The sequence below is a fragment of the Dysidea avara genome, chromosome 5, assembly GCF_963678975.1.
Source record: "Dysidea avara chromosome 5, odDysAvar1.4, whole genome shotgun sequence".
NCBI classification, from domain to species: Eukaryota; Metazoa; Porifera; class Demospongiae; order Dictyoceratida; family Dysideidae; genus Dysidea; species Dysidea avara.
The window spans coordinates 29,830,898-29,855,748 of record NC_089276.1 but is presented as its reverse complement, the minus strand read 5'-3'; the positions used below and the strand labels follow the sequence as shown (position 1 = coordinate 29,855,748).

General features: G+C 36.3%; 2 protein-coding genes and 1 long non-coding RNA gene across 3 annotated transcripts in view; 2 read left to right on the top strand and 1 right to left on the bottom strand.

Moving 5' to 3' along the window:
- The window catches only part of LOC136255459 (uncharacterized), a 41,620-nt gene extending 35,146 nt beyond the window's left edge, over positions 1–6,474 (top strand). The window contains exons 9-13 of the mRNA XM_066048230.1: positions 312–422; positions 1,482–1,670; positions 2,749–3,432; positions 4,625–4,735; positions 6,220–6,474. Of these exons, the coding sequence (XP_065904302.1) occupies positions 312–422; positions 1,482–1,670; positions 2,749–3,432; positions 4,625–4,735; positions 6,220–6,420 (1,296 nt within the window). The 3' untranslated portion in view covers positions 6,421–6,474. The remainder of the gene's footprint in view (positions 1–311; positions 423–1,481; positions 1,671–2,748; positions 3,433–4,624; positions 4,736–6,219) is intronic.
- A 5,258-nt stretch (positions 6,475–11,732) lies between these two features.
- Positions 11,733–14,056, bottom strand: LOC136256264 (uncharacterized). Its single transcript, XR_010701409.1, has 3 exons — positions 13,973–14,056; positions 12,604–12,675; positions 11,733–12,089 (listed from the first exon to the last, which is right to left on the bottom strand). It is a non-coding gene; the product is annotated as an uncharacterized lncRNA (long non-coding RNA).
- Positions 14,057–16,720: 2,664 nt separating this feature from the next.
- Positions 16,721–24,199, top strand: LOC136256854 (tyrosine-protein kinase Fer-like). The gene is made up of 4 exons (XM_066049913.1): positions 16,721–16,742; positions 18,387–18,569; positions 23,189–23,872; positions 24,082–24,199. The coding sequence occupies exons 2-4, from the start codon at positions 18,516–18,518 to the stop codon at positions 24,127–24,129; spliced, it is 786 nt and encodes a 261-aa protein (XP_065905985.1). The 5' UTR covers positions 16,721–16,742; positions 18,387–18,515; the 3' UTR covers positions 24,130–24,199.
- Positions 24,200–24,851: the final 652 nt, after the last annotated feature.

Below are 24,851 nucleotides of genomic sequence, written 5' to 3'. Positions count from 1 at the left end.
TTAATAATTTACTCTGTTAGAATGTTCAATTAACTATTTAACAAAGTCATCCTGTAGAGACCAAAACTCATCCTGTGGAGAGTTTAGTTACATAAAAAGTCATACTGTCTCACTCTGTAGAGAGTTCAACTACATGCAATACACTCTATAGAATACCCCCTGAACAGGTGCATTGGGGTGTATTACTCACGTTCATACACCCTGTAGACCATGTTCAGGGTAGAACACCCACTTTCGCATTCAGTATTATAACCATGTTATTATAACAGGTATGGTGTTCTAATTTTCGCTATTGTACATCACTGTCATAGTATCCTACACCAGTTCCTGAAATACAAAACAGCGAACCTTGTGATGAGTACTTGGAAACTGAATTTGATGCTGTTGATAATGAGGATGGTAAACATGAAGTTGTTACAAAGGTAATAATAAATATTTACATCCATTGAAACATCATCTGTGAGTCTCAGTGCTTATTCTTAGTAATATCTATAACTTGCAATCATTGCTGAACTAATTGCAGGAATATGACACTACAAAAGATAGATGGTGAATCAATGTAGACATTTGGTTACTTGCTATATACTCTTAGGAATCTAGCCCTCCTCCCCTCAATTTTCTTACTATATGAATGCTTGAGATTACATGTACAGTATTTCTATATTATTTTAATGGCAATGAAAATATCATACAAAGTACTAACAGCAGCAAAGTGCTCTTAATGCTGATCTGTATTATTTTTGTACCACCTTTGTAATAATAACAAGGTAAGTTAATTGATAAAAAGAATTACAACAGCTTTTTAAAATCTATGTACGCATGGTATGAAAAATGGGGACTCTGCGTCCCTTGCTCTTAAATGGCAGAGGAAGAATCTTCTGTATTCTTTGCCCTGGCTAGTCATATTGGCTTATTACAACTGCTTTTCTGACTGCAGTGTTGTTTTCACTTGCTTTAACAGTAGTAGCCATGGTCTGAACTGTCTCTGAACTTTTACATGTGGTAATGGTGAAACTACTGATATCACATGACAAGAAATTTTGATGCAAGGAAAATAAATGAATCCATATTCATCAGCTCTGATGAAATAAATGTTGACAAGTTAACTGATTTGTCAAATTCATCAACATTTTCTTTCATTAATATTTCCTGTTGTACAGTAGTATAGCAAGTAAACCAGTTAAATGATGCACACAGACCGTTTTCATAAAAAAATACTGTGTGACCAGTGGAATGAGGGAGACCATGCTCTTGGATCCATTTGTTTTGGGAAAATTGTATGTGTGCAGAGATATTTTGTGGTCCTATTATCTTAGTCCATTTCTGTAAAAGTATAGGTAAAATGACACTGTATATATACAATGAAATAATAAGCATAACAAAATAATAGTTTGTTTTGATACATCAAAATTGTAGAGAACAGATAAAAATGTATCATATGTGCATGTCTGACTAAATAATATGTTATTTTCTACATAAAGGTTATTGAACCTCCAATAGAGATGGAGCCGTGGTATTTTGGTGACATTTCACGTGACAGTGCTGTTATGCTATTGACAAATGATGGGGACTACTTGGTGAGGTATTCAAATCGAACCAAGGGATATGTGCTGACCTTTCAGTGGGAAGGAAATATTATACATAGCCAAATTGAGAAGCTAATTACCAAAGTATGAAATTACACAAAGAGAATTGGTTATTTACTGTATGGCTCTATAATGAAATTTGCTGTGAAAAGAGTTGATTCAGTGTAATACATAAATACATATATGTACATACTTCAGTATAAAACAGCATCAAGCCGCATGCAATCTTTTATGACTAAACCTCTAATCTTTGAAGTAATATGTGACCAAAGTTTGGAAAATCACCCTTATGGTCATGCGTGAAACAATTAGAATTTTTAAAACCAGAATGGTGCTGTTATAATAGCAGAAAACAGTTTTGAAATATTTCTAAAATTTTTCTTGTAATTCAAGGTTTATTCTACCCTGTAATGGGAAGGAATTTAACTTATAATGCTGTGTTACATACATATGTATGTATGTATGTATGTATGTATGTATGTATGTATGTATGTATGTATGTATGTATGTATGTATGTATGTATGTATGTATGTATGTATGTATGTATGTATGTATGTATGTATGTATGTATGTATGTATGTATGTATGTATGTATGTATGTATGTATGTATGTATGTATGTATGTATGTCTGCATTCAAAAATGTGCCGAAACGCTTGTGAATGCACTGTAAGACTAGTTCTCACCTTTAAGTAACATTTCCTAACTTGTAGAATGGCAAGGATACTGAAATGCCTTCATTTGAGTGCTTTTATGGCAAAACTTTAGTTTGTGGTAGTCATCACATGAGCATTAATTTATTCCCACAATCGGTTTCGGTCTAAGCTTGTATAAAACAAACAGAAGGTGGTACCACTACCTCATCCACATCAAGGCCATGCTTGCTTGGATGAAAGTGGCTTACTTTTTTAGAAGTGCAACCGCTTTCCCAGGATACATTTCAATGTACACCAGTGTACATTTAGATGTCTCCCTGTGTTGCGGTTTACATGGCAAATGTATCCTCTGGAATTCCTTTGATCTGAGGTGCCAAAATGTTACATACAGTGCATAACACACATACGTAGTATGTATGTATGTATAATTATATACGTATATGGATGTATATTGTATCTACAGTATGTTACATAAAGTGTGTATTATTTCTTCATTATTTTGATAGGGATCTTGTTCATATTATTTTGGGGCACCACACTCGCCGAAGTGTCCAAGTATTCTTGAACTTCTTGTTCATCATGTTAAAAATCAGATTCCCATCTCTAAAAAACATTGTATTGTACTCAAAAAGCCAATCTGCAAATGGGGCATACTTGGAATAAGTCACAGTGACATTATCCTTGATGAACAGCCCATCAACAGAGGTTCTTATAGTGACACACATATGGCTGTTTTGAAGGTCACAGGAAGGTGTGTCACAGTTCAAAAATGTCATCTTCAGTACAAGAAAGCTCAATGCTTAGATGCAGCTGAAATCCTCAAGAAATGTAATCATGAAAATATCGCTGGGTTTGTTGGAGTGTGCGCTGACGTCACACCATTTTACATAGTAATAGAAATAATGTTTGGTGGAGTGCTTAAAAGTTATTTGCAAGATAAAAAGAATAGTATCAGTAAATCTCAGTTAATGAGCTTTTGTCGTCAAGCTGCAAGTGGAATGGAATACTTTACATCTAAAAATTATTTTCATCGAGATTTAAAGGCTTCAAGCTGTATGGTTGATGAACTTGGAAGCAATCTGACACTAAAAATTTCTGATTTTCACATGGCAAAGAAAACTATAGCCCACAGGTATGTATCAAATAAAGAAGAATGCCAGACTGTTGCAGTCAGATGGACAGCTCCTGAGGTAAGACAGTTTAATTTAAATTACAGTAGTATATTTGATGGGTTTTACAAAGAGGCTGCAAAATAATTTATTGTAGATTCATTAGCATGCCTTACAGTTGCCTGAATTGTAACAGACTTAAAGGACATCTAGCTAGAATTCATATTCGAAAACAACTATAGTTTTGCTGTAGGGCTGAGCGGTTGTGAAATTTTGCTACTTTCACGATTGTAGGATGCAACATATCACGATTATGATAAGTATCACGATGTTATAACTTACATGCATCAATAGCATCGTGTATACATGAACTTTTTATTTTAGTAATACACGGCCATGTTCAATACAATTAAAGTCATGGGTAGTTACAATTTTATAGTGTCTCCCTGTTTAAATAACAAGGAAAAAAATATTAATGAATAAAAGTACCCTTATAAATGCAACGGTTTCTAGCAGGTGAGCTGTTTAACTATGTAGTAAGATTTATTCACACATTGAACTGTCTCAGAAGTGTAGACTTATTTTCTGGATCGTGTTCTTCCACAGCAGTATGTGCCATGATTTTGAATTTACTAATACATATTTACATGTGATATCACAACATCACGATTATTTGGTAACACATATCAACATCATGCACGATGTTCAGAGACAATCACGATTAACCCCACCATCGATTTAATCTCCAGCCCTATTTTGCTGCCTGGCTACATTATTTTTACACACACTGTAGAATCGTATCTGATAATCTATTCATACAACATATACTGTAATTATACAGTACGTATGTGCATAAGCAGAACCTACATGCTCTCATTCCATTTTTTGCCAGATAAAGGAGCTAAAAGTGGCATAATAGTGAATCTTCAGAAATAATAGACAAATGTCTATTGCTATCACCAGTTAATGTTTACATGACCCTCTTCAACAAGTTGTAATGACTCCTGATACTCCTGTACTTGGATAATACCTATATGTTTAAGTGTGATGGTAATCTCTGCTGTAGACTATCTGAAAATCTATCAATAACATTCATTCTGTTAATATTTCACACATGTCTAAATAAGAAATGTACAAAAAGTTTATAATTTCCAAAATCCTGTTATATACCAGTAGAAAGTGCTTTTTTTTGTTCTGTAGAGAAACTGTAGCATCTTGTATTTATTGACAGTTATTGATGATTATTTAACATACGTATATAATCTATACATAGGTATATATATCCCATGAGTTTACCACTGCTAGTGATGTGTGGAGTTATGGAATACTGCTCTTTGAAATATTCTCTTATGGTTCACATCCATATTCCGAGTTAGATGATACAGTAAGTTTGCTGTATATGTGACCGGATTTGCAAAAAGGGGTCTTCCACACACATCCAATTTATGAACTTTGACAATTCATAACTTAAGATTGGAAAAGGCTGTTGACTTGAAATTCGGTGAGTAGTGAGTTCCAACATAGGTTCATGGATAGAGGAAATTTCAGGTGTTTATTTTTATTGAACACCAAGTTATGGTCTTCCAAGTTTATAGAATTGGATGTGTGTGGAAGACCACTATTCGCAAATCCGGTCACATATAGGCACTGTATGCAATGTGCGTAGCAGAACTTTGGTAAGGTTAAATATCTGTGGATTCGTTAAATTAATTTGGCTGCTCTTTAGTCTATCAAATTTAGGTCAGTAGATTCATTAAGTATCAGAAGTCTTTTGTTCTAGTACTTGTCCATTAAAATGTTTCTGTTGTAAATTTGCATTTACTTTTTCACTTCAGTGGTGTACTGTATAGCAAGACTTTTTTTACCATGTATGGGTACTGGTATAAAGCAAGTAAATCAGCCATGCATAACACAGTAGAAATTAATACTGAATTTGACAAATCAGCCTTCTACACGTATCCAATTCTTTTAACCAACTGTAACTTGACCACAGTATGCTATAGTCTTAAAATTTTTCCATTGTGTGGTGAAATAACAGGCCAAAAGTTGAAACTGATGGCACATTGAGTTATTGTCTACAACTGGATGTTTGTGGAAGCCTGCTGTTTTGTCAAATTTGATCGCTATCTATTTGCTATACCTACACTAACTGCATGCAGGAAAACTAAATGCTACGGTATAACTATTGGTTTTCTTAATACATATCAAATTGCAGTGTCTTAAATCACTAGGTGTTAACAGAAGAAAGGAAACAAAATGCTGACTAACCTATAGTGCTCCATACCATTCAAACTATCACTATGCATAATCTATCTTGATACATACACATGTCCAGATGGCTGTTCATGTCTCAAAAGTCTCTACACTGGCTTATCACTGTTCTCTAATATACGTTTTGACTATGCAACTTAACCCACAGGTGCCACTGCACAAACGAATGGCTCAAAGTCAACCATCTGTCATTTGGTCCACACTGTGGTTTACATCCACATAATCTTGCTTCTATTTTACTTACATTAAGTGGTACCATAATCCAGTTATTAACCCCTAAGGAAAAACTTTTACTAGATCTCCATTGGGTAGCTGGAATGAAAAGCAGTGGCAAAGTTACACAGATTGTTGGTAAGTTGTGCTAGCTATTCTGGTATAATCTACGAACAAATATTCATCAGCGGATCTAGCCCACATCTTTAATTACTCCTGGCAACTAATGATATGATGATCCCTGGGCTTGCCTACATTTGGCTACACCACTGTTTCATTCCTGTAAATACTGTACCACTTTAAGATTAATGCCATTGGATAATAAATAAACTGGCTTTATTAGCAGATGATACAGTAACTGAATAAATGCATTTGCTTTTATAGAACATTAAACAACGTGTGCAACAAGGTTACCGGATGATGTCACCCAAGAATACTCCCTTGCCCATGTGGGCACTCATGACTAACTGCTGGTCAGAAATACCAGAACACCGACCACAATTTAGTGACATTATTTATGAAATTGATCATCCTTATGACAAGTTTGCTGATGCTGGTGAATATATGTCTAACATGGAGTTTTGAAATAATATAATGTAATAAGAAATATTTGTTCTTTATTGATCATAATTATAAGAATGCTGCATAAATAAAGTTTCACTCTTGGTATTTTTATCAGGCGTAGTTGTGTAGCAAGTGCTTCTATACAGCAAGCTAGTATCTAGTATCATTACTACTTCTACAGAGATGGGCAATGAAAAAAATATAGCATGCACAGATGCAAGGGAAAAGCCGAAGAGTAATGTAATAATTGCAGATAGATATTGGGGAACTGCATAAAACCTGTTTAGGTGACAGCACAGATTTTAGGAGTTCCAGAAACCACTTTTTAAAATTTTTGCATCCTACATATTGTAATGTTTATTGCAACGGTAGGTAGGGATGCGGCGATTATGCCAGCATAATTTCGGGCATAATAGGTATGTGTGGGAATCAGGAATTATGCTAGCATTTTCAAGTGATTATAAAGCTTTAACAGTAGTAGATTGCACAATTCCGTTAAAAAAGATCGAGATACTCTAATAGAGCAGTCAGAAACTCTAATAGAACAGTCACTGAATATTGTTTATTCTAATAAAGCATTACATTGAAACGAAATACTCTAATACAGCAACCAGCAAGACTGTTGAAAGCTTAAACATCAATGAAAATGGTCTGGTACAGCAATAAACTGGCATTATGGTAGCATAATTTTGGGAATAATGGGCAATTCTCAAAAGCATAATAGGTGATTTTCTGAGCACTGCTCAAAAGCATAATGCTCAATTTTTGGAGCATAATAGCCTCATGCCTAACGGTAGGTATATACTTTGGCCAATAATGAGGCAACAGTGTATGGGTATCTGGTAATAGCATAACTGCAGGTAACAGTGCTGGAATTGACTGATGGCAATAACTACCTGTGGTTGTTACCCTCATCTACGTGTATAATTACCCACAATAGATGCTTGGCAAAACTGAATGGAGAACTTCCATCAGAATGGCCTGTTTACTGTATATATGTAGATGCAGATAGCCAGTAAATTTAAAACTTTGTCAAGTCAGAATTTTATTGCAGATATCCTAAATAACTCTGTTGCTTGATTTAAAAACTAGTTAGATGAAATGCTTTTATCGATTTTGAAAAACTAAAAAAAAAAGATATCTAATGACTTGGCTTCCTAAATCGACTGTTGCTTGTAGTACATTACCCACTTGTTGGTCACAGTTACCTGTAATTACCTACTGTGAGTCTCTCTGACCTACATCACACACCCTTGGATGCTTGTAATGCAATTGACTGTTATTATTTCCTGAAGTTAATCACTGTTGTCTGTACATATATTTACCCATTGTTACCCATCATTGCTCCATGTAATTACCAACTTTTGCCTGAGGATAGTTATTCATTGTTGCCTGTAAACAGTAGTTACCTACTACAACATGAAAACTTGAATTTACCTTTTATGCACCACCATTCCCCTCAACAAATGCTAAGGAGTGTGTGTGCTCCCCAGTGTATGATTGTACAAATTAACTAGAAGTACATGTAGTCATGTAAACAATGCACTTTATGTGGTGTTATCAGAGCTCTTATGTTTTTCTAGCATTTCAACCTGTTGGCTTGCTCTTTAACTTCTAGTGGTACTGTACTGTAGTATTGTGGGAATGTGTCAATGTGGTACCTGGTGACCGTAGATGCTTACAAGTTACAACATTTCTGTGGTGGTATAATAAATAGCTCACATCTGAATAATAACTGCACATGCATGCTGTTCAACGGCACAAATCGAAAATTACAAATCACAACACATTGCATAATACAGCAGTATTACATAGCTGCATTGTTTGTTGTAGCTACAGGCATTATAAAGATCACAATATATACAACACCCAAATTTTCACAGTAACATTAAAGTACCTCTCTAAAACAGTAATTATATAGGCCTGAGTCAAATATGCTCAAAATTTTGCCCAAAAGGAATTTCCCAAATTTTGATTGTATAAAGGCCACCTTGTTGTAAGCCTTAGAATTTTGCCTTAAAATGGCCCAAAAATTAATGCTTTCAGATTTTTTTCAATATGCTCTTCAGTGTTCCAATTATGCTAGCATTATGCTGCTAGGTAATTATCTTGCAATATTTTAACCAGTTAATGCTGTTATTAGAGTATTTCACTACAAAGTGACTGTTCTATTAGAGAGTATCAATCTAAGGAGCTATGTACTGAGTGTTCTATTGCAATTTGCAGTTTACACTGACTGTTCTATTACTATTTCATGGCATTAAGCTCCATATAGTTTGAAATATCCATCTAATAATATGCTGGCATAGCACTCCAACCTATTATGTTGGCATATTTGATGCAGACATGTTTAATCACATAGTGACTGGATTGATTGTAGAGGTACTTCTTGCACTGTTCTTCACTTGCAATTGTAATGCTGTATAACAGGTCAAAAAGTGTTGAACAAAGCGAAATGACAGTGTGTGGCAGAGACAATTCTCATACTGTAGCTGTTTATCATTCGAATACCTGAAAATGAAGTAAAGGGGGACATTTTGCTTCTCAGTAATTGATAGTTGAGGTTGCTCATTTAATTGCAATTCCTATAGTGTATGACTGGATTTATTGCAGAGGTACTTCGCATACTACTGTTCTCTGAGTTGTTTGTAATGCTGTATAATAATAGGCCCTGGCAGGCCTATTATGCCCAAAATTTACTTATTATGCTTTTGAGCATTGCTCATAGATTAAGTTTATTATGCTCAAAATTATGCTTTCAAAATCAAGATTATGCTCTAGAACTGACTGTTTTATTAGAGTATATCAGCCTTTCCTGGCTGTTGTATTAGAGTAAGTAACTGCTCTGTTAGAATATCTCGATCTTATTTCTGCAAAGTGTGAATAACCAACAAAGAAACAGTTTAATAAGTTATATTACGTTTTTTACAAATATGAAATGCACTAATATAGGGTTTCCACTCAAAATTGGAAGGTGCTTCATTTTCTTGTTTCTGGAGATTTTCACACAGATTTACCTTTAAGATAAAGCAAACAAGTGCTAATTTGTTATTGGAATGTTTGCAGCAGTTGCTATCAGCATAATTTTAACAAAATTAAATATCCAAAAAGTGGTCACATGAACAAATATCCCTTCATATAGGATTCCACTGCAAAATAAGATGATGCCTCAGCCTTTTTCATTATTTCTGATGATTTTCATGCAGGCCGACTTTAAGATAAAACAAACAAGTGTTAATATATTTGTAAATTGTCTATTACTTTCAATATCAGTGCAGTCTTAACTGTAAATACCCAACAAACAGTCACGTGGCCAACAATCCCATCATACCTATACAGGATGCTAGAGCACTACAAGATGTAGAAGTCTTCATTATAAGGCAAGAAATATACTAATTGTGACTTCGGTCACCCTAAAATACGATGATTTTCTAATAAGCTGCCCAATTCAACTATTATGATATTTTTGGTCACATGACCACTTTTTGTATGTTTTTGTGTGTTAAAATTATGCTGATACCCAACGCCACAAGCAATCCAATAATAAATTAGCACTTGTTTGCTTTATCTTAAAGGTCAGTCTGTGTGAAAATCACCAGAAACAACAAAAGGAAGCACCTTCCTATTTTGAGTTGGAAACACTAAAATGCACTAATAATACTATTGGCAGTGATTATTTGTAGCACGCGTACGGTGCATTTTAATTAAATTTTCAAATATTGTCCCTATTATGCTGGAATTATGCTTGATGCGTTTGGTCACCTATTATACTTTAAATTATGCCGGCAAAATTGGCCGGGACCTAGCTGTATAATGGGTGGAACATAGCTGAAAACACAACAGAATGCCAACATTAATTGCTTTTTTATAGTAATTGATAGTCGGAATTCATTTGCTCAATTGATTTTTATAGTGTGTCTGAACAGTGGTATTTTCCCTTTGATGTCAACAAACGAGTGTAAGGAAAAATTAGAAATTTCACATTTGAGGAGGGATCATGGAATAAAAAGCAAAGGAGGAGACCATCTACACCTGTGACTATACTAGTGCATAATTAAAAACACAGATCACCACTCTTTGTAAGAGAAGAGTATCTAACTAGGCCTGAGTCAAATATTCCAGCACGTTAAAGGCATGATAGAGTGCTATGCCAACATGCTAGTAAATTGCATATATTTCAAACCATGAAGCTTAATTCCTTCGATACTTCCTAATAGAGTATATGCACAGTCAGTGGAAACTGATGATACAAACTGCAGTAGAAGCATTGTACAGTAGGTTGCAAAATAAAGTTTACGTTTCGTAATTGTAATTACGGTGTGATTACTAAGTAATTACCATGTTTGCACTGTAATTACGTTTTGACCGTAATCTGTAATTATGCAAAAAAGTAGTTTTTCGCCAGCCATATATCAAGACTCACGGTAGTGAGTCGCGCGGCCAGTAAAGCAGAAACGCGCGCCGCAGACAATAAATGACGCGACCACTACGTGAGGATTTTACAAGAACGAACGTTGTCAAATTCGGCCTTCCTGTAATCCACCCGTCACTTACGCTATCCCTCTGAAACTCTGGAGTTGGACTCATTGTGTCACTAGTAACTACCACACAAGCAGTGAAGCAAATCCATGCCGATTGTTTCGTGAGCGAGGTTGCCGACATCAAAGGGGAAGTTTCATTTTTTTTATTTTTATTGCATGCGGTTAGACGCAACCGCAGGTGTATGCCTTGCGTTCCTTTGTGCATTCCGAACATTGATTGCCCTGCTATCGCTTCAGTATTTACTCAATCACCTCAAGATTCACATCATCGATTTCACCATACATAATTACCCTACACAGTCGTGATTTCAGCACCAAACGAAGTTTCAGTCGTCCTCAGTCGACCTAGAGGCCAAATACAAATCCCAGATTGTTGTTTTCCGCAATACTCCCTTGGTATGTAGGGCAATGTGTCTTTAAACTGTTCTGAAAGTTTCGTTCAGATTGAAACATTTGTTTTCGAGAATGGCTAGTTTGAAATTTGAATTTAGTCGCCCCCACGTCATTTGCTCTCTAAGAATTTTACTCGGAATTTAAAGAATGACGCAGAGCACAACTACGGTCACTGGGTATGGATGAACTGGCGCTCTATGTAGTTAATCAGTACATATAGCCACCAAGAAATGTGCTGCCATAGATTATAGTCCATAGATATAATCTATGGTGCTGCATACCATCCTTCGTTTTGAAATTAGTCACCCCCACGTAATTTGTCCTCTAAGGGCGCGGCTTAAAGAATGACACAAGAGTACAACTGCGGTTACCAGTTGTTGACACAAGCTGTGAGTAATTAGCACATGTAGCTAGCTTAAAAGGAAGTGTGCAAAATCGCCTAATACAATTGTCACCATGCATTATTGCATTTTATAGCACCCCCACACAAAATTACACATGTAATTACAACATACAGAGGAGACACATGAATACCAAACACTTTTCACAACAATAATGTAAGAATTGTACAATAATGACTGTAATATAACTGCTATGCAAATGTTTTCCAGTGGCCCGCCATGGTAGCAAGTCTCACATGACGGCATGTATACTGATTCATCCAAACACAATGGGAGTAACGAGTAAGTATGATGACAACAAGTTGGTATGACTCCATTTGTAGAATCCAGATGAGTGGGTGTGGCTCCAGTATGTCTAAACAGTTAACAAACATTCCTGTTATAAATACGTGCTAGAGTTGCAATATAATAGTATAGTATTTAAATGCAATAATACATAGTCTCCATTGCATCACTATTAAACAACACTAAGTGGAGAATATTGTTGCATCTCTAGTATGTACACTCTATCAGTACAACCTATCTTAATGGCCACTAGTATAGAAAGACAACCACTCTTGAAAAGCCAATTCCAATTGAGAATTTATACACTGTTACCTGCTGAATGAGTGAAGGTGGCGATAAACAAGTTCCACCGTAATTTATACACGTGATCTGATCCTGTATATTCTGTCAGTGGATGAGATCCACTTGGCCAGGACAAAATGTGACTCAAGTGCCCTGGATGATCCATACTCAACCAACTTATGACCCAGTGGCACAATGGAACTGACTATTTATAGAGAATACAATTATATTTATTTCTAAGATGTGTGGATGTGTGGACAAATTACAACACATTACATGTACATACAAGACATGTTACGTACTGTTTTAGCATTTCAAGTCACCACATTATACACGTACCAGTCAACAATGCTTCATAGTGCCCATCAATAAACCTGAAGAAAAGTTACGAAAAATAAAAATTCACATAAGTACAATGAAACCTCATTAATATGGCAGGCTGTGGGACCAAAAAATTTGGTCTGAATAACAAGGTGGCCTTATTAATGAGGTCATAAGTAATGCTTAGCAATATTTGGGACCTACTAGAGGTGGCCAATATAATGAGGTGGTCTTATTAAAGAGGTGGCCACTAAGTGAGGTTTCACTGTACATATAGTTCACAATATTGTGAACAATATTAATGGTTAACAATATACACTGAAACCTGCAGGTCACTTCTTGTGGAAGATTGCTCTCTACACAAAATGACACATTCAGAGATTGTATTTAGATGGATGATACAGTAACGCATTGTGACTTCAATACTCGTGATGTGTCACTGCTAGGCAGCAACCATATACACGGCACTGCCACATCGCACTTGCTCGCACACACAATTTTGCTAAAGATTTTACAAATTGATAATTAAGGGGTGTGGCAACTAGCTGTTTCGCTCGCAAGACTGTGTGGCAGCTGTTTCCCTTCTGTACAAGTGGCCACCAAGACAGGTCCACTGTGAATGAAAGCCAGGCATTAGATATTTGGTATTTCATGTGTTAAAGACATTCCAGGGCTTCTGGTAGTCTCAAATCTCACCACAGTTTAACTCAGGCAGTGTTGTGGTCACCACTAAACTACTGGAATGCTGTGTTATATTCATCTTATGCTTGGCTACTATATTGTAGAACTGAAATGGATACTCTGAAAAATATATCCTATGGATAATGACTTCATCACTTTCTTCATCAGGAGCTTATAAGGACCAATAGTGAAACTTTTTACACTTGGGGCTGACAGTCAACTGCCTATGTCTGAAGCAGTGCTTTTGGTGCTCTAACAGATTGGCTGCCCCCTTGCTGCCAGCACTCACTGTCTCATACGCTGTCATACACTCAATCCATCTCTATAGCCAGTTAGAACAGCATGCTTCTTACCTTTTTTTAAGGCCGCATAATGCAGCCACCTCTTTATAAGGCAAGGTTAGAAAATTTTGTCCCTACGGCCTGAATAATGACCAGTTTTCACTGTACTATTAGTGATCATGGGGGATTATTTATTAAGATACTAAGATATACAAACGCTACAACCTCTAAATATAGCAGTAAATTTTTTACCCTGGTCCAATGTCTCGTAATAATCGTGACTTCGTGAGAGACTCTACTGTGACAAATACATGTTTATCATGATATGTGCTAATCGCCTTTTTACAATTAAGTTTTACAACACAAATACATGTATAGTTAAACTCACCAATTGCGCTTCAACACGAAAAGACAAGTAATGAGACAATCTTGGAGACAATAGCCACACAAGCCTATTCTGGTGCGTTTATTTAATAGTAATATAAATTTTAAAGGCGTTTATTTACAACAGGACATAATTACGCGCCCCTCTATTGTCTCTGTACATACTTGCCTTTTCTTTACTATTCTCCTTTCATTTCACAAGATCTCTTGGCAGGGGCGTAGCTTCTTCACTTGAATTAGTAAATGCTTGGAGTAGATCGAGATACTCTAATAGAACAGTCACATTTCTACAAGTGCCATATTTTTATATTGTAAAGTCTGTAAGTAGCTAAATTTAAACTATACAATCCGATGCTAAGCAGAAGTTGTAACTATGCTAAATATGGATTGCTGTGTTACAGCTGTTTTGTGACTGCTCTAATAGAGTATCTTGATCGTTTCAATGCAGTACAAGATGAAAGGCAAAGTGTTGTTAAGGGTTTACTAGTTAAAATGGGTGTTAGTTGACTGCAGTTGCATGCCACTAACAGGGCCGTCCAGAGAAATTAGAGGGCCCAGGGAAAAGAGTTAAAGAGGGGCCCAGGGGCAAGGAAGGGTCTAGATCCTGACTGCTCTATTAGAGTATATCGATCTTTCTTTAAACAGGTATTCAAGTGGCCCCTTTCGGGCTGTGGTAGGGGGAAAAATACCCCAGTTACCCCCAATGTGGGCGGCCCTGGTCACTAAAATTACAGTTATATTTTAATATTCTGTCACTGTAATCTGCGGTTTCTGTCAAAACCATGGAAACTCACCTACTGTTATCAACAGTGCATTGCTTATTCTAACAAAAAGTATTGAAATCCCATCCAAAAACAGCTTATAGCTGTAAAAAAAAGTGCGCGTCCAAGTAAAGCAGAGTTAACTGCGACAAAAAGTAATGATATCATAATGCGGCCATGTGCGAGGTGTGCAAGTTGTAAAATTAATATTAGCTAATCAGATAGTACAATGTTATTGTTAAAGTGTTAATGAGAACTATGTGATGCTGTTAGTTTTTAAGTGTGTGAGCATCTTCATAAATGCCACATAAATTTAATTCTCAATAAAGCAATGTGTATAGATTCTCTGATAGTAATAAATAGTTTGAGTTTGGCCGCCTTTCCTGTATACAGGCGCACTTTTTTTACAGCTATAAGCTGTTTTTGGATGGGATACAATATACTCATAGTTACCAATAGAGCATAATTTGTAATTACGCTACTCACAGCGTAATTAAAATTACGAAACGTTAACTTTTTTCTGCAGTCTACTGTACATAGCTCCTTAAATCAATACTCTCTAATAGAACAGTCACTTGTAGTGATCATGTGAATTGCTCTAATAGACATTCACTGATTAAATTGCTCCAACGTTATGGTAAGATTTTTTATTATAGTAGAGTGGCTAAGTGACAAAGTTTGCTAAATCGGTCACACTGTGATAAAAGCACCAATTGTTTTTTTGTGGAAGTTGATATACTAAAATGATTTGGGATATGGTGCCACATTAAGATCATTGTCTGAGGATATTTTTGGAAATTTTAGGCTAGCCATTTCTAGCTAGTAATTATACAACAATGAAATTTTATGCATGTGGTGGTATAATTGATATTATTCATAGTTCAGGTCTGAGTAATAACTGCTGGTAGCACAATTAAGGTTAAGGACCTATTAATTTTTACACCATGCACTGGGGGAAGCACATATACTCCTTATATTTAGCAGTTGTCAAGTGGAGTGGCCATTGAGAAACTGATACAACTGCATAGCCATGAAAGAATTATAGAACTCTCATCAGCATGTGTGGTTCAAAATTATGTGTATACATATATATGTACCACTTGCACACCTCAGATCAAAAGAAAGCCAGTGCATATATATCACATCATATATTGCTTATAAACATTGATCACATTTTATAGGTCCTGTCAGTGGTCACCATGTATGTACCCCTTCTCACCATACTGTATCTACAGTAGCACTAAAGTTAAGAACAAGTCAAACATATAAGGGCACCTGATACTGACTGTTCAGTGGCACAATCTAAAATCGTGATCTTTACTTTATTAATTTAATCCACATGAGTGTAGCTAAGTCAGGAATTTAAACTCAAGTAAGGGTTGTTGTAGAAACAATGAAGGTTACATACACTTGCAGCTATATATGCCAGTGGACATTTAATCCCTAATTCAGAATTGGTTAACACTGTCCGCAAATTTTAAATCAGTCGTTGTTCTTGTCAGGCTTAAAGCACCAGGTGATACTATTATGGAATTTGCAATTGTGAGATCACATGTATGTAGAAACCAACCAAAAGAATGTTGAATGGCCAATATTCAGTTACAGTAGCCATGCTTACAATTACTTCACACTTGTAAGCTGCAGTTGTCCTTGCATTGTTTGCATGTTCAGGTATTTAATTGTTAAGTTTTCCATCTTATTGCTCCACATGCAGCTATTATTGTACACTGTTACATATGTACTTAGCATGCAATTAACTGATCAGTAATCAATCATGAGTTGTATAATGGCATTGTGGTGTTAAGAGGTAAAGCTGTAACTTTCATCTGAATTCAAATATGACCCCTGTATGTGTCTGATAACAACAATCATTCTCTATACTACACTGGGAACTTTCAGGAAATGGCAGAGATCAAAAAAAGTTCAGTGGCTAAACATTGTAAAACAATATGTGAAGTGCCCCTGTGACAAAGTGCTGGAACAGCCACCCAAAACATGAGCTGTAAGTCTAAGGTGAGATCTAAGCAGCGGTTAAAAACTTTTTTTTACAACTAACCCAAACCTGAGATGGGGGGGGGGAGTAGTAGTACATATAGTCAAAATTTTCTTTGCGTTTGAATTACATATTTTGTATTGTGTTCTATATTGTCGGGATTGTTGTGTAATAAAATGTCAGTGAAGGGAATGATTGAAAAGTTTCAGGGGAGTGTGGGAGAATATTTACCTAGTTGAAACATAATTGTGCATGGCAAGATTGAATCTGGAACAATTTGAGATAAGTGACTGAGACCTGGAACTAGGAAATAGCAAACAAACTCACAGTGACATACAAGCCATTTCTTTAGATCAAACTATTGTTTTATAAGATTTTAAAAGGCAATTATTTTATATATCAGTAGTGGACTGTGGAAATGACCATAACTACATGTATACATATCGATATACATATTAGCGCTACATATCGAGCAATACAGGAGGCCCATGCAATGTAGCAATCGTAAGTTATTAATCATTTTTGAGGATTCAGCTCAATGCGAATGACCGAATGTACTATATAAATTGCAATTTTAGTGGACCACAAATAAATTTTTTTTGAAAATGACAATCTCGAGACTGGATCTTGAGGTACTTTTAGTCAAATCCCTGTAAACATACACAGCACATGTATGTAATTTTTGACTTTATTCTTTTCTGTGGTGCAGCTTGCTAGCTATTTAATTTGATTTTTACAACTAGCCAAATCATCATTTACAACTAGCCAAAAGTCATTTACAACTAACTTTTTAGCCACAACTAGCCCCTTTTTCTAGCCCCTGGATCTAGCCCCTGGATCTAAGGTCATCCAATCCACTTGCTCCATTTCAGTATGCATTTGTAGACAGTTGGAAATTAATGTAGCATGCATCATCAGCATTTTGCCTTGATTGAACATTCTGAACAATACTTGATTGAGGAAAGTTAGCATTAATAGTTTAGTTGTTGTATAATTATCAAGAGAACAAATCGTTTTGCATGCCTTTTGCAAACAGGGGAGGCAATAAACACTTCATAAATTGATTTTCCGTGGCTTTTGCAGAGTCATCATCAGGGGCGGATGCAGAGTTTGAAAAGGGGGGGTGCACTTTGCTGAAAAGTTGAAGAGCAAAAAAAAAAAAAAAAAAAAAAGGTCACAACAATAATAGCTGCCCTTTACCAAATACAATAAAGTATATAAAGATCATTATTCATAGTTAGGCTCATGAACACTGTGACTGCTTTATTAGAGTGACTGCTCTATTAGAGTATCTCAATCTTATATGCAATTTTTATTGAAAGAGATGAAGGAAGGGGGAGGGAGGGGCACGTGCCCCCTGTGCCCCACCCCCTGGATCCGCCACTGATCATATAATCCATCCTCAAAGTATTCTAAAGCTCCCGATGCGTATAATGGTGTAATATATATGCACCTAAAGGTGTATTATATAATGGTGTAAGTGCTAATCTGATCTTGCATTCACCATGAATTGTCATTTGACTCATTTCTCTGATGTAACACTTTTTACAACAACCCCCAGCTACTATAGTTATACTATAGTTACAACAATCCCCATCCATGTTAATGTATTTTTGCCGTTGAAATTATTTGTTTATAAGTGTATAACAATTAATTTACTTTAGGTGCCACTGGAAGACCAGCCTTGGTACCATGGTGATATTTCACGTACTGATGCCATTCCATTGTTGAAAAAAGATGGAGACTACTTAGTGTGATTCTCTAACCAACAGCGACAGCATGTGCTAACTGTCATGGGTGAAGGTGTTATTAGAAACTGTTTATTTAAGGAAGAATCAATCAACCAGGTATATAAATATATGCATGCAGTAGTGTTACAATAGCCAGGTTTTTTTTACATTCATTTGTGCCCTCATTTTCCTTAATACATAACTTCACCACTTGACAAAACATATCCGTAGCACTTGGAAGCCCTTTGAAGGCTGAACTGTTAATAAATATTATCTGGAACTAGTATGTTTTCAGATGGGATATGGATATTAACATCACAAACTACAAAACAATTAAGATAGAGTTTGCACATTATTTATTATTATTAACACTTTACAGTGACCAGCACTATTTATTAACCTCTGCTGACTTTCGTCGAACTTGGGTGAAATTAGTTTTCTGGGTGTGTACTTGTCAGAATTAGATTATAAGGCATAGATCAGTGTATTTATATCCACTCAAAAACAGCCAAGCTGTAAAAAAAGAGTGTGGGCTGGACTCTTTTTTTACATCTTGGCTGTTTTTGAGTGGGTTTCACTTTGGTGTATTTTCAAAATGAAGGTTTTGACACTATGTCAAGGACATAGCATTGGTTAGAGCAAGTGGATTTTTACCTGGCTCACCTAGTTGAAGGTTACATATTTATACAGCACAAAGAAAGTATTGTTTGATGTCCTCCAGGGCACTGTCCTTGGACCCCTAATGTTCTTACTATACATTAATGACATAGACCTTAGAGACCATCCGAGGTTGGAACAAATTACCCCACTGAATTATTGAATCTGATTCACTCAATGAATTTCTGATTATTTTCATTGACAACCAAGGCTGGACCTAGCTACTTATTATTTTATGTATATTAATTATAATTATGTCTTATTTGTGTAGCTACCTATTTAGCTATTGTACATTGTTGTACTGGAGCTGTAATGTTCCCTGGGATACTATTGCAACAAGCTGCCTATTCCAGTCACAAATTAATCAATCAGAGCATTCAATCATAGTTTTGCAGTGACTGTTCTATTAGAGTATCTCGATTTTCATGCACACATGAAAAGATTCAGTTGCTCAACTTTAAATAAACAAAGCAAATCCTGCACCTTTTTACTGGGATATGATTTCCAGGCTATTGTATCACAAGTTCTGCTAGCATAGCACTTATTATGATGATTGGCACGAGTCGGTCATACTAGTCTGCTTGCAGACCGCCGGTTGTGAAACTAAGTTAATACCACAAATATGCCACTGATCGATACAAGAATGGCTCCAATTTGATGAAATAGTTACTAGACTGAACCTCAAAGTGTTGCAACAATAGTATGGTGCTAATGCTCTAATAGAGTGCACGTTTTTGCTTTCACTGAAATCATCTAATAGAACACACATTGAATGTTCTAGATTTTCTATTGGTAGTTCAGTTTTACTTATTAAGCTAGAATTTCCATTTATAAAGTAGAAATTAAGTGAAGTGATCAGCCGAGATAGTCGTGGTTCCGTGGTCATGCAAGGATGCAGGCATTAGGTATGGAGGTCCTTGGTTCGAACTCTGGTCATGATTAGTTCATTTTTTCAACATTAAATTTTTTTATCCACCTTTTTTTGCCCCCCAGTGACTGCTCTATTAAAGTATCTCCATCCCGCGATTTTACACTTGCTCGGTTTTTGCTTTATAACTTTGTAGCTGTAAGTCTGTTGCCGTTCTAACCACCAAAAGGCACTCCTGCGATGATCAGCCTATGTACACACGATTTTAAAAGTTATTCCTCTACTCGGTTTATCCTGTAGCCATGACAAAACTTTCATCTTTTTTACGTGAATAAACACTCATAACTCCTTGGATATTTATCAGATTCATAGCAAACTTGGTACGCAAATGTACCTTTATTATTATTATTATTATTGGGGGTACAGGTAAGGAGGCAAAGCCTGTAAAAACCTGATCTATACAATCAAACTACTACAAAAATAACTATACAATATCATACTGGTAATCATAATAAAATCTATCTAGGTGTGTCTTAAACAAATTGGTTGAATGAACATTAACTGAGTCATATGGGAGTCCATTCCAATCATTTATAATTCTTACTGAATAAAAGTGACGGCGTGGCAAGCAGGTAGCGTGTGGTTTATAGATCTTTAAATCATGACCTCTTGTTATAGAAGATGATCGAAGGGTAAATAAAGATGAGCTATCCATGTCCAGCATGTTATGAAATAGTCTGTATGTGTAAATTAAGTCCCCTCTACGACGTCGATATCTGAGAGATGGTAAGTTTAGGTGGTTTAATCTGTCAACATATTGCAAGTCTTTAATTTCGCTCACTAACTTGGTAGCTCTTTATACGCACTTTACTTGTGCCAAATATCGATACAATGGAATGACAAGTTTGTGTTTTATAGCAATTTTTGCAAAGTGTTCGAAAAGAAATCAAAGCCCCCGTACGGCTTAAGAAGAAAAAAAAGAAAGAAAACGAAGAAATTAAAACGAAACTTTGGCCACTCATATCTCAGAAACGGCAGGAGCGATTTCCTTCAAATTTGGTATGTGGCGTGGCCTAGCTACCTGTCGAGCACCTCTGTGGTGAAACTGGTTCCAATCGGATAGGGATCACAGAGCTACATAGGTGTGAAAATCGCGTTTTCTTTCTTCCTGTAAATATATGCTTCTTAGGCTGCACAACACACTACTGTGTGTCTTGACATGGTGTGGCATGCCGGTGTCACAGTGATATATGTTTCCCCTCCCCTCTTTCCAGACTCTGGATCCGCCCCTGACAAGGACCTGGATCAGCATTGGAGGTGTACAAGATCGAGATACTCTAATAGAGCAGTCAGCTAACTACTCTAATAGAACATTCACTGGAAACATTTAGTTGGTTCTGTTATGAAATTTTTCCAAATCTGCCTACACCTATACATACAATGAAGTGTATTGGTCTGTTTAAAGGGCTTCATTCATCCACTTGTGTAGTTAATATGTATGACAATACTTAATTCAGGTACACAATTTCCATTGAAAATGCTCTCAGATTCTATCTTGTATTGTTCAAATTTCAAAATTTTCCACTTTCAACATTATTATTCTAACATGCACCTATTCAGCGTTGTGCAATTGTGAGAGGGGTGCATCTTGTACTTGGTTGTCTGTACCTACCCAAACTTTTCCATTAGCAAAATACTTCAGAGAGCGCCTTACCTATAATCTAAAGGCGGTATATATAATCTACAGGCAGAAAATATTATGAATTTTATGTGGGAATGTCTCCAAATTGCAGTATTTTAGCATCTATTTTCAAAATTTCCTGGGGGGGGGGACATGCCCCCAGGCCCCTCTAGTTCCAGTATGCTTTTGCTGGGAAGTGTGCTTTGCACACCTCTACCCAAGAGATTAGTACCTTGAGTTAGCCCCCCCTTTATAAATCCTAGATCCGCCCCTGTCAAGGACATCACACTTATTGAGCAGGTCCAGAGAAGAGCAACAAAGTTTATTTTAAATGACTATAGTTCTGATTATTAGTATAGCTAGCTAGTATAATTATTGTATTAGCTTATATAGTAGCTATATAGCTAACTATAGCTATATGCATGCATGCAATATGCATGGGTGTCTATTAGCTAGATATAGCAATATATCTACTGAATGGTTTGATCGCGTACTGTTTGCAACTAGCCATAGGACCTTGGAGTTACTGCACGATGGCTATATCTTAGTGGGAAACACGGATCCCTGGTGATATATGTGCGGGGAAACACGAATCCCTAGGGATAGCTATGTGTGTGCGGTGAAATATTAAAAAAATCGCTACGGGAAACACATATATATCACTAACAGCTTTTGGTGGGAAACACGGATCCCTAGTGATATGTGTGCGGGGAAACACGGATCCCTAGGGATATGTGTGCGGGAAACACGTTACCTGGGGAAACATATATCACTGTGACACCGGCTTCTTGGGTCGTACGACACACTACCGTGTGTCTTGATGTATGTCTTCTCTGGCTGTGTGACTTAGCCCTTCTAAAATTATCTCTAGCTGTCACTGAATAATTGTATTACACCAAGTGGACAAATGCTTAGCTACCTGCAATTCCAGTGAATCAACTGGATTCTATATAATTGTGCATATGCATCAATATCAATATATCCTAATAGAACAGTCACCCTATTCCAAAAATCAACAAATTTAATATTAGTGATGACTGGGGTCTGCTGAAATTACTCTCAGATTCAATTTTGAGAGTCTTATTCTTCCTTGAGGGAAGGGAGTATGCCCAACTGGGTACTATAAATGTGCAAGATCAAGATACCGTAATAGAGCAATCAACCTAATACAACAGTCAAGCTAATATCAATAGTATTCTGATATATAAATCTTGGAGGATTTAATTTTCAAAAAGAAGGGCTTGCCCCAGATCCCCTAGATTGGAATTCTAATGTGCTTTGTAGAAAAATCCTTAGCCTTATTGAGTTATACCATTGACCTATATAATTTTGTGAGCATTGTCAACTTTTAATTCATCAAACAGCTGGTGAAGCAGAGATTCGTCAACTTTTCCTTCGAAATTCCTACCGTACAGTATAATTCTGTGCACTATATAGCACATAAACTTCTAATAACCACTGGCAAACAAATACACACTATTATCACATGACCTACTGTATTACTGTTATATATGCATGATATTTACTTAGGAACAGGAAGTATCATTTCCTGGTGGGCCAGTCTTTCAGAGCATCAGTGAGCTTCTGACACATTACACTGAAAACCAAATTCCTCTGGGTGACCATTCCTTTTATCTTAGAGAGGCCATTAGTAAGCCACTTGCTGATCACTACAAATGGTTAATAAATCATGGCAACCTCATCCTTGATAATGACGAGCCTCTCAGTCAAGAACTATCTAGTACAATATATTCTGCCACTCAGAAGAACTCTGGGAAGCATGTTTTAGTAAAGACGGGAGATTTTGTGTACTTATCAGATGAACAACGGTTTCTTTCTGAAATTAAACTTCTTCAGCAATTCAGTCACCCCAACATAGTCAAAATGCTTGAAATGAGTATTGATACAGAACCAATGTACATGGTACTGGAAATGATGTCTGGTGGAGGATTTCTAAGTTTCTTATGTACACATGGGATACATCAAACACAGTACCAGTTAACCAAGTACTCCCTTGATGTTGCCCTGGGGATGGAATACCTAGCTTCTCAAAATTGTCTTCATCGAAACTTGACTGCTAGGAGTTGTCTGGTTGGAAACAACAATGAAGTGTTGAAAATTTCTGATTTTAGCATGTGCATACAAACAGAGAAGGGAATATACATTGATAGTGATGTAGTTAGCCGTACTCCTGTAAGGTGGACAGCTCCTGAGGTATGTGAGTACAATAATTGTAAATGATGACATGGGTATGTTTACATATCTATATGAATGTGTCATTGCAATTTTAATATGTATGCATGTAAAGGGCTTCACTATAATAAAATATTTCACTCAAGGTCCAATTGGTATTCAAAGTTACAAATACTTTGTAACATTACGTTAATATCTGAATAACTGAAATAAATTATTATTGTTATTAGGCACTTGGTCTGGGAGTCTACACTACAGCTAGTGGTGTTTGGGGGTAAGTAGAATTCTAGGAAAATGGGAACGGAAACGGAAAGCGGGAACGGAAACGACCAACGGAAAATGCCTGATGAAGGTTATCATCTCAATATACGGGTTAGATTTTACAGCATGATGCTTCTTTGTAACATTGTTGGACCCTCCGTACTGTTCCGCTAAAATGATCGAAATTCTCTAATAGAGCATTCACCGTCCATTAAAATACTCTAATAGAGCAGTCACAGAATGTTTTGCAAACCATGTATCTCACCTGGGGCCTTTTAGTATTGAAAGCTTGTGAATCATTGTACTATAGCTGGCAACCCTCAGCCTCTTCACTGGAGTCACCTGAGCCTGACACATACTGTATCTACCACCTACCTAACTTTTATCTTGACAAGGAACATCTTTATGTAAACACTGTCAATTGATTAGAATACTTTGTAAATCACTTCATTCTTAATTGTTGAATCTTTTGTATGGTTTCAAGGAGTATAGTTATTTCAGTTGTTTTTTCTCCTTTCTGCAACTTTTCAAACACACCTTAAGTAGCTAATGTCTTAGTATCTAATGTCTTTGAGCAGGCTGTAGGACCAGGTGTCTTACAGACCTTCAGCACTTGTGCTGTAAAGCTTTAATGAAAAAAAATTAAATAGAGTGTTGATGATATAGCTAGTGTGTGTCATATGAGACCAGCCATGCACGTCTTGGAGCTGACAAGCAAGCTAACAGCACACTTTATCAT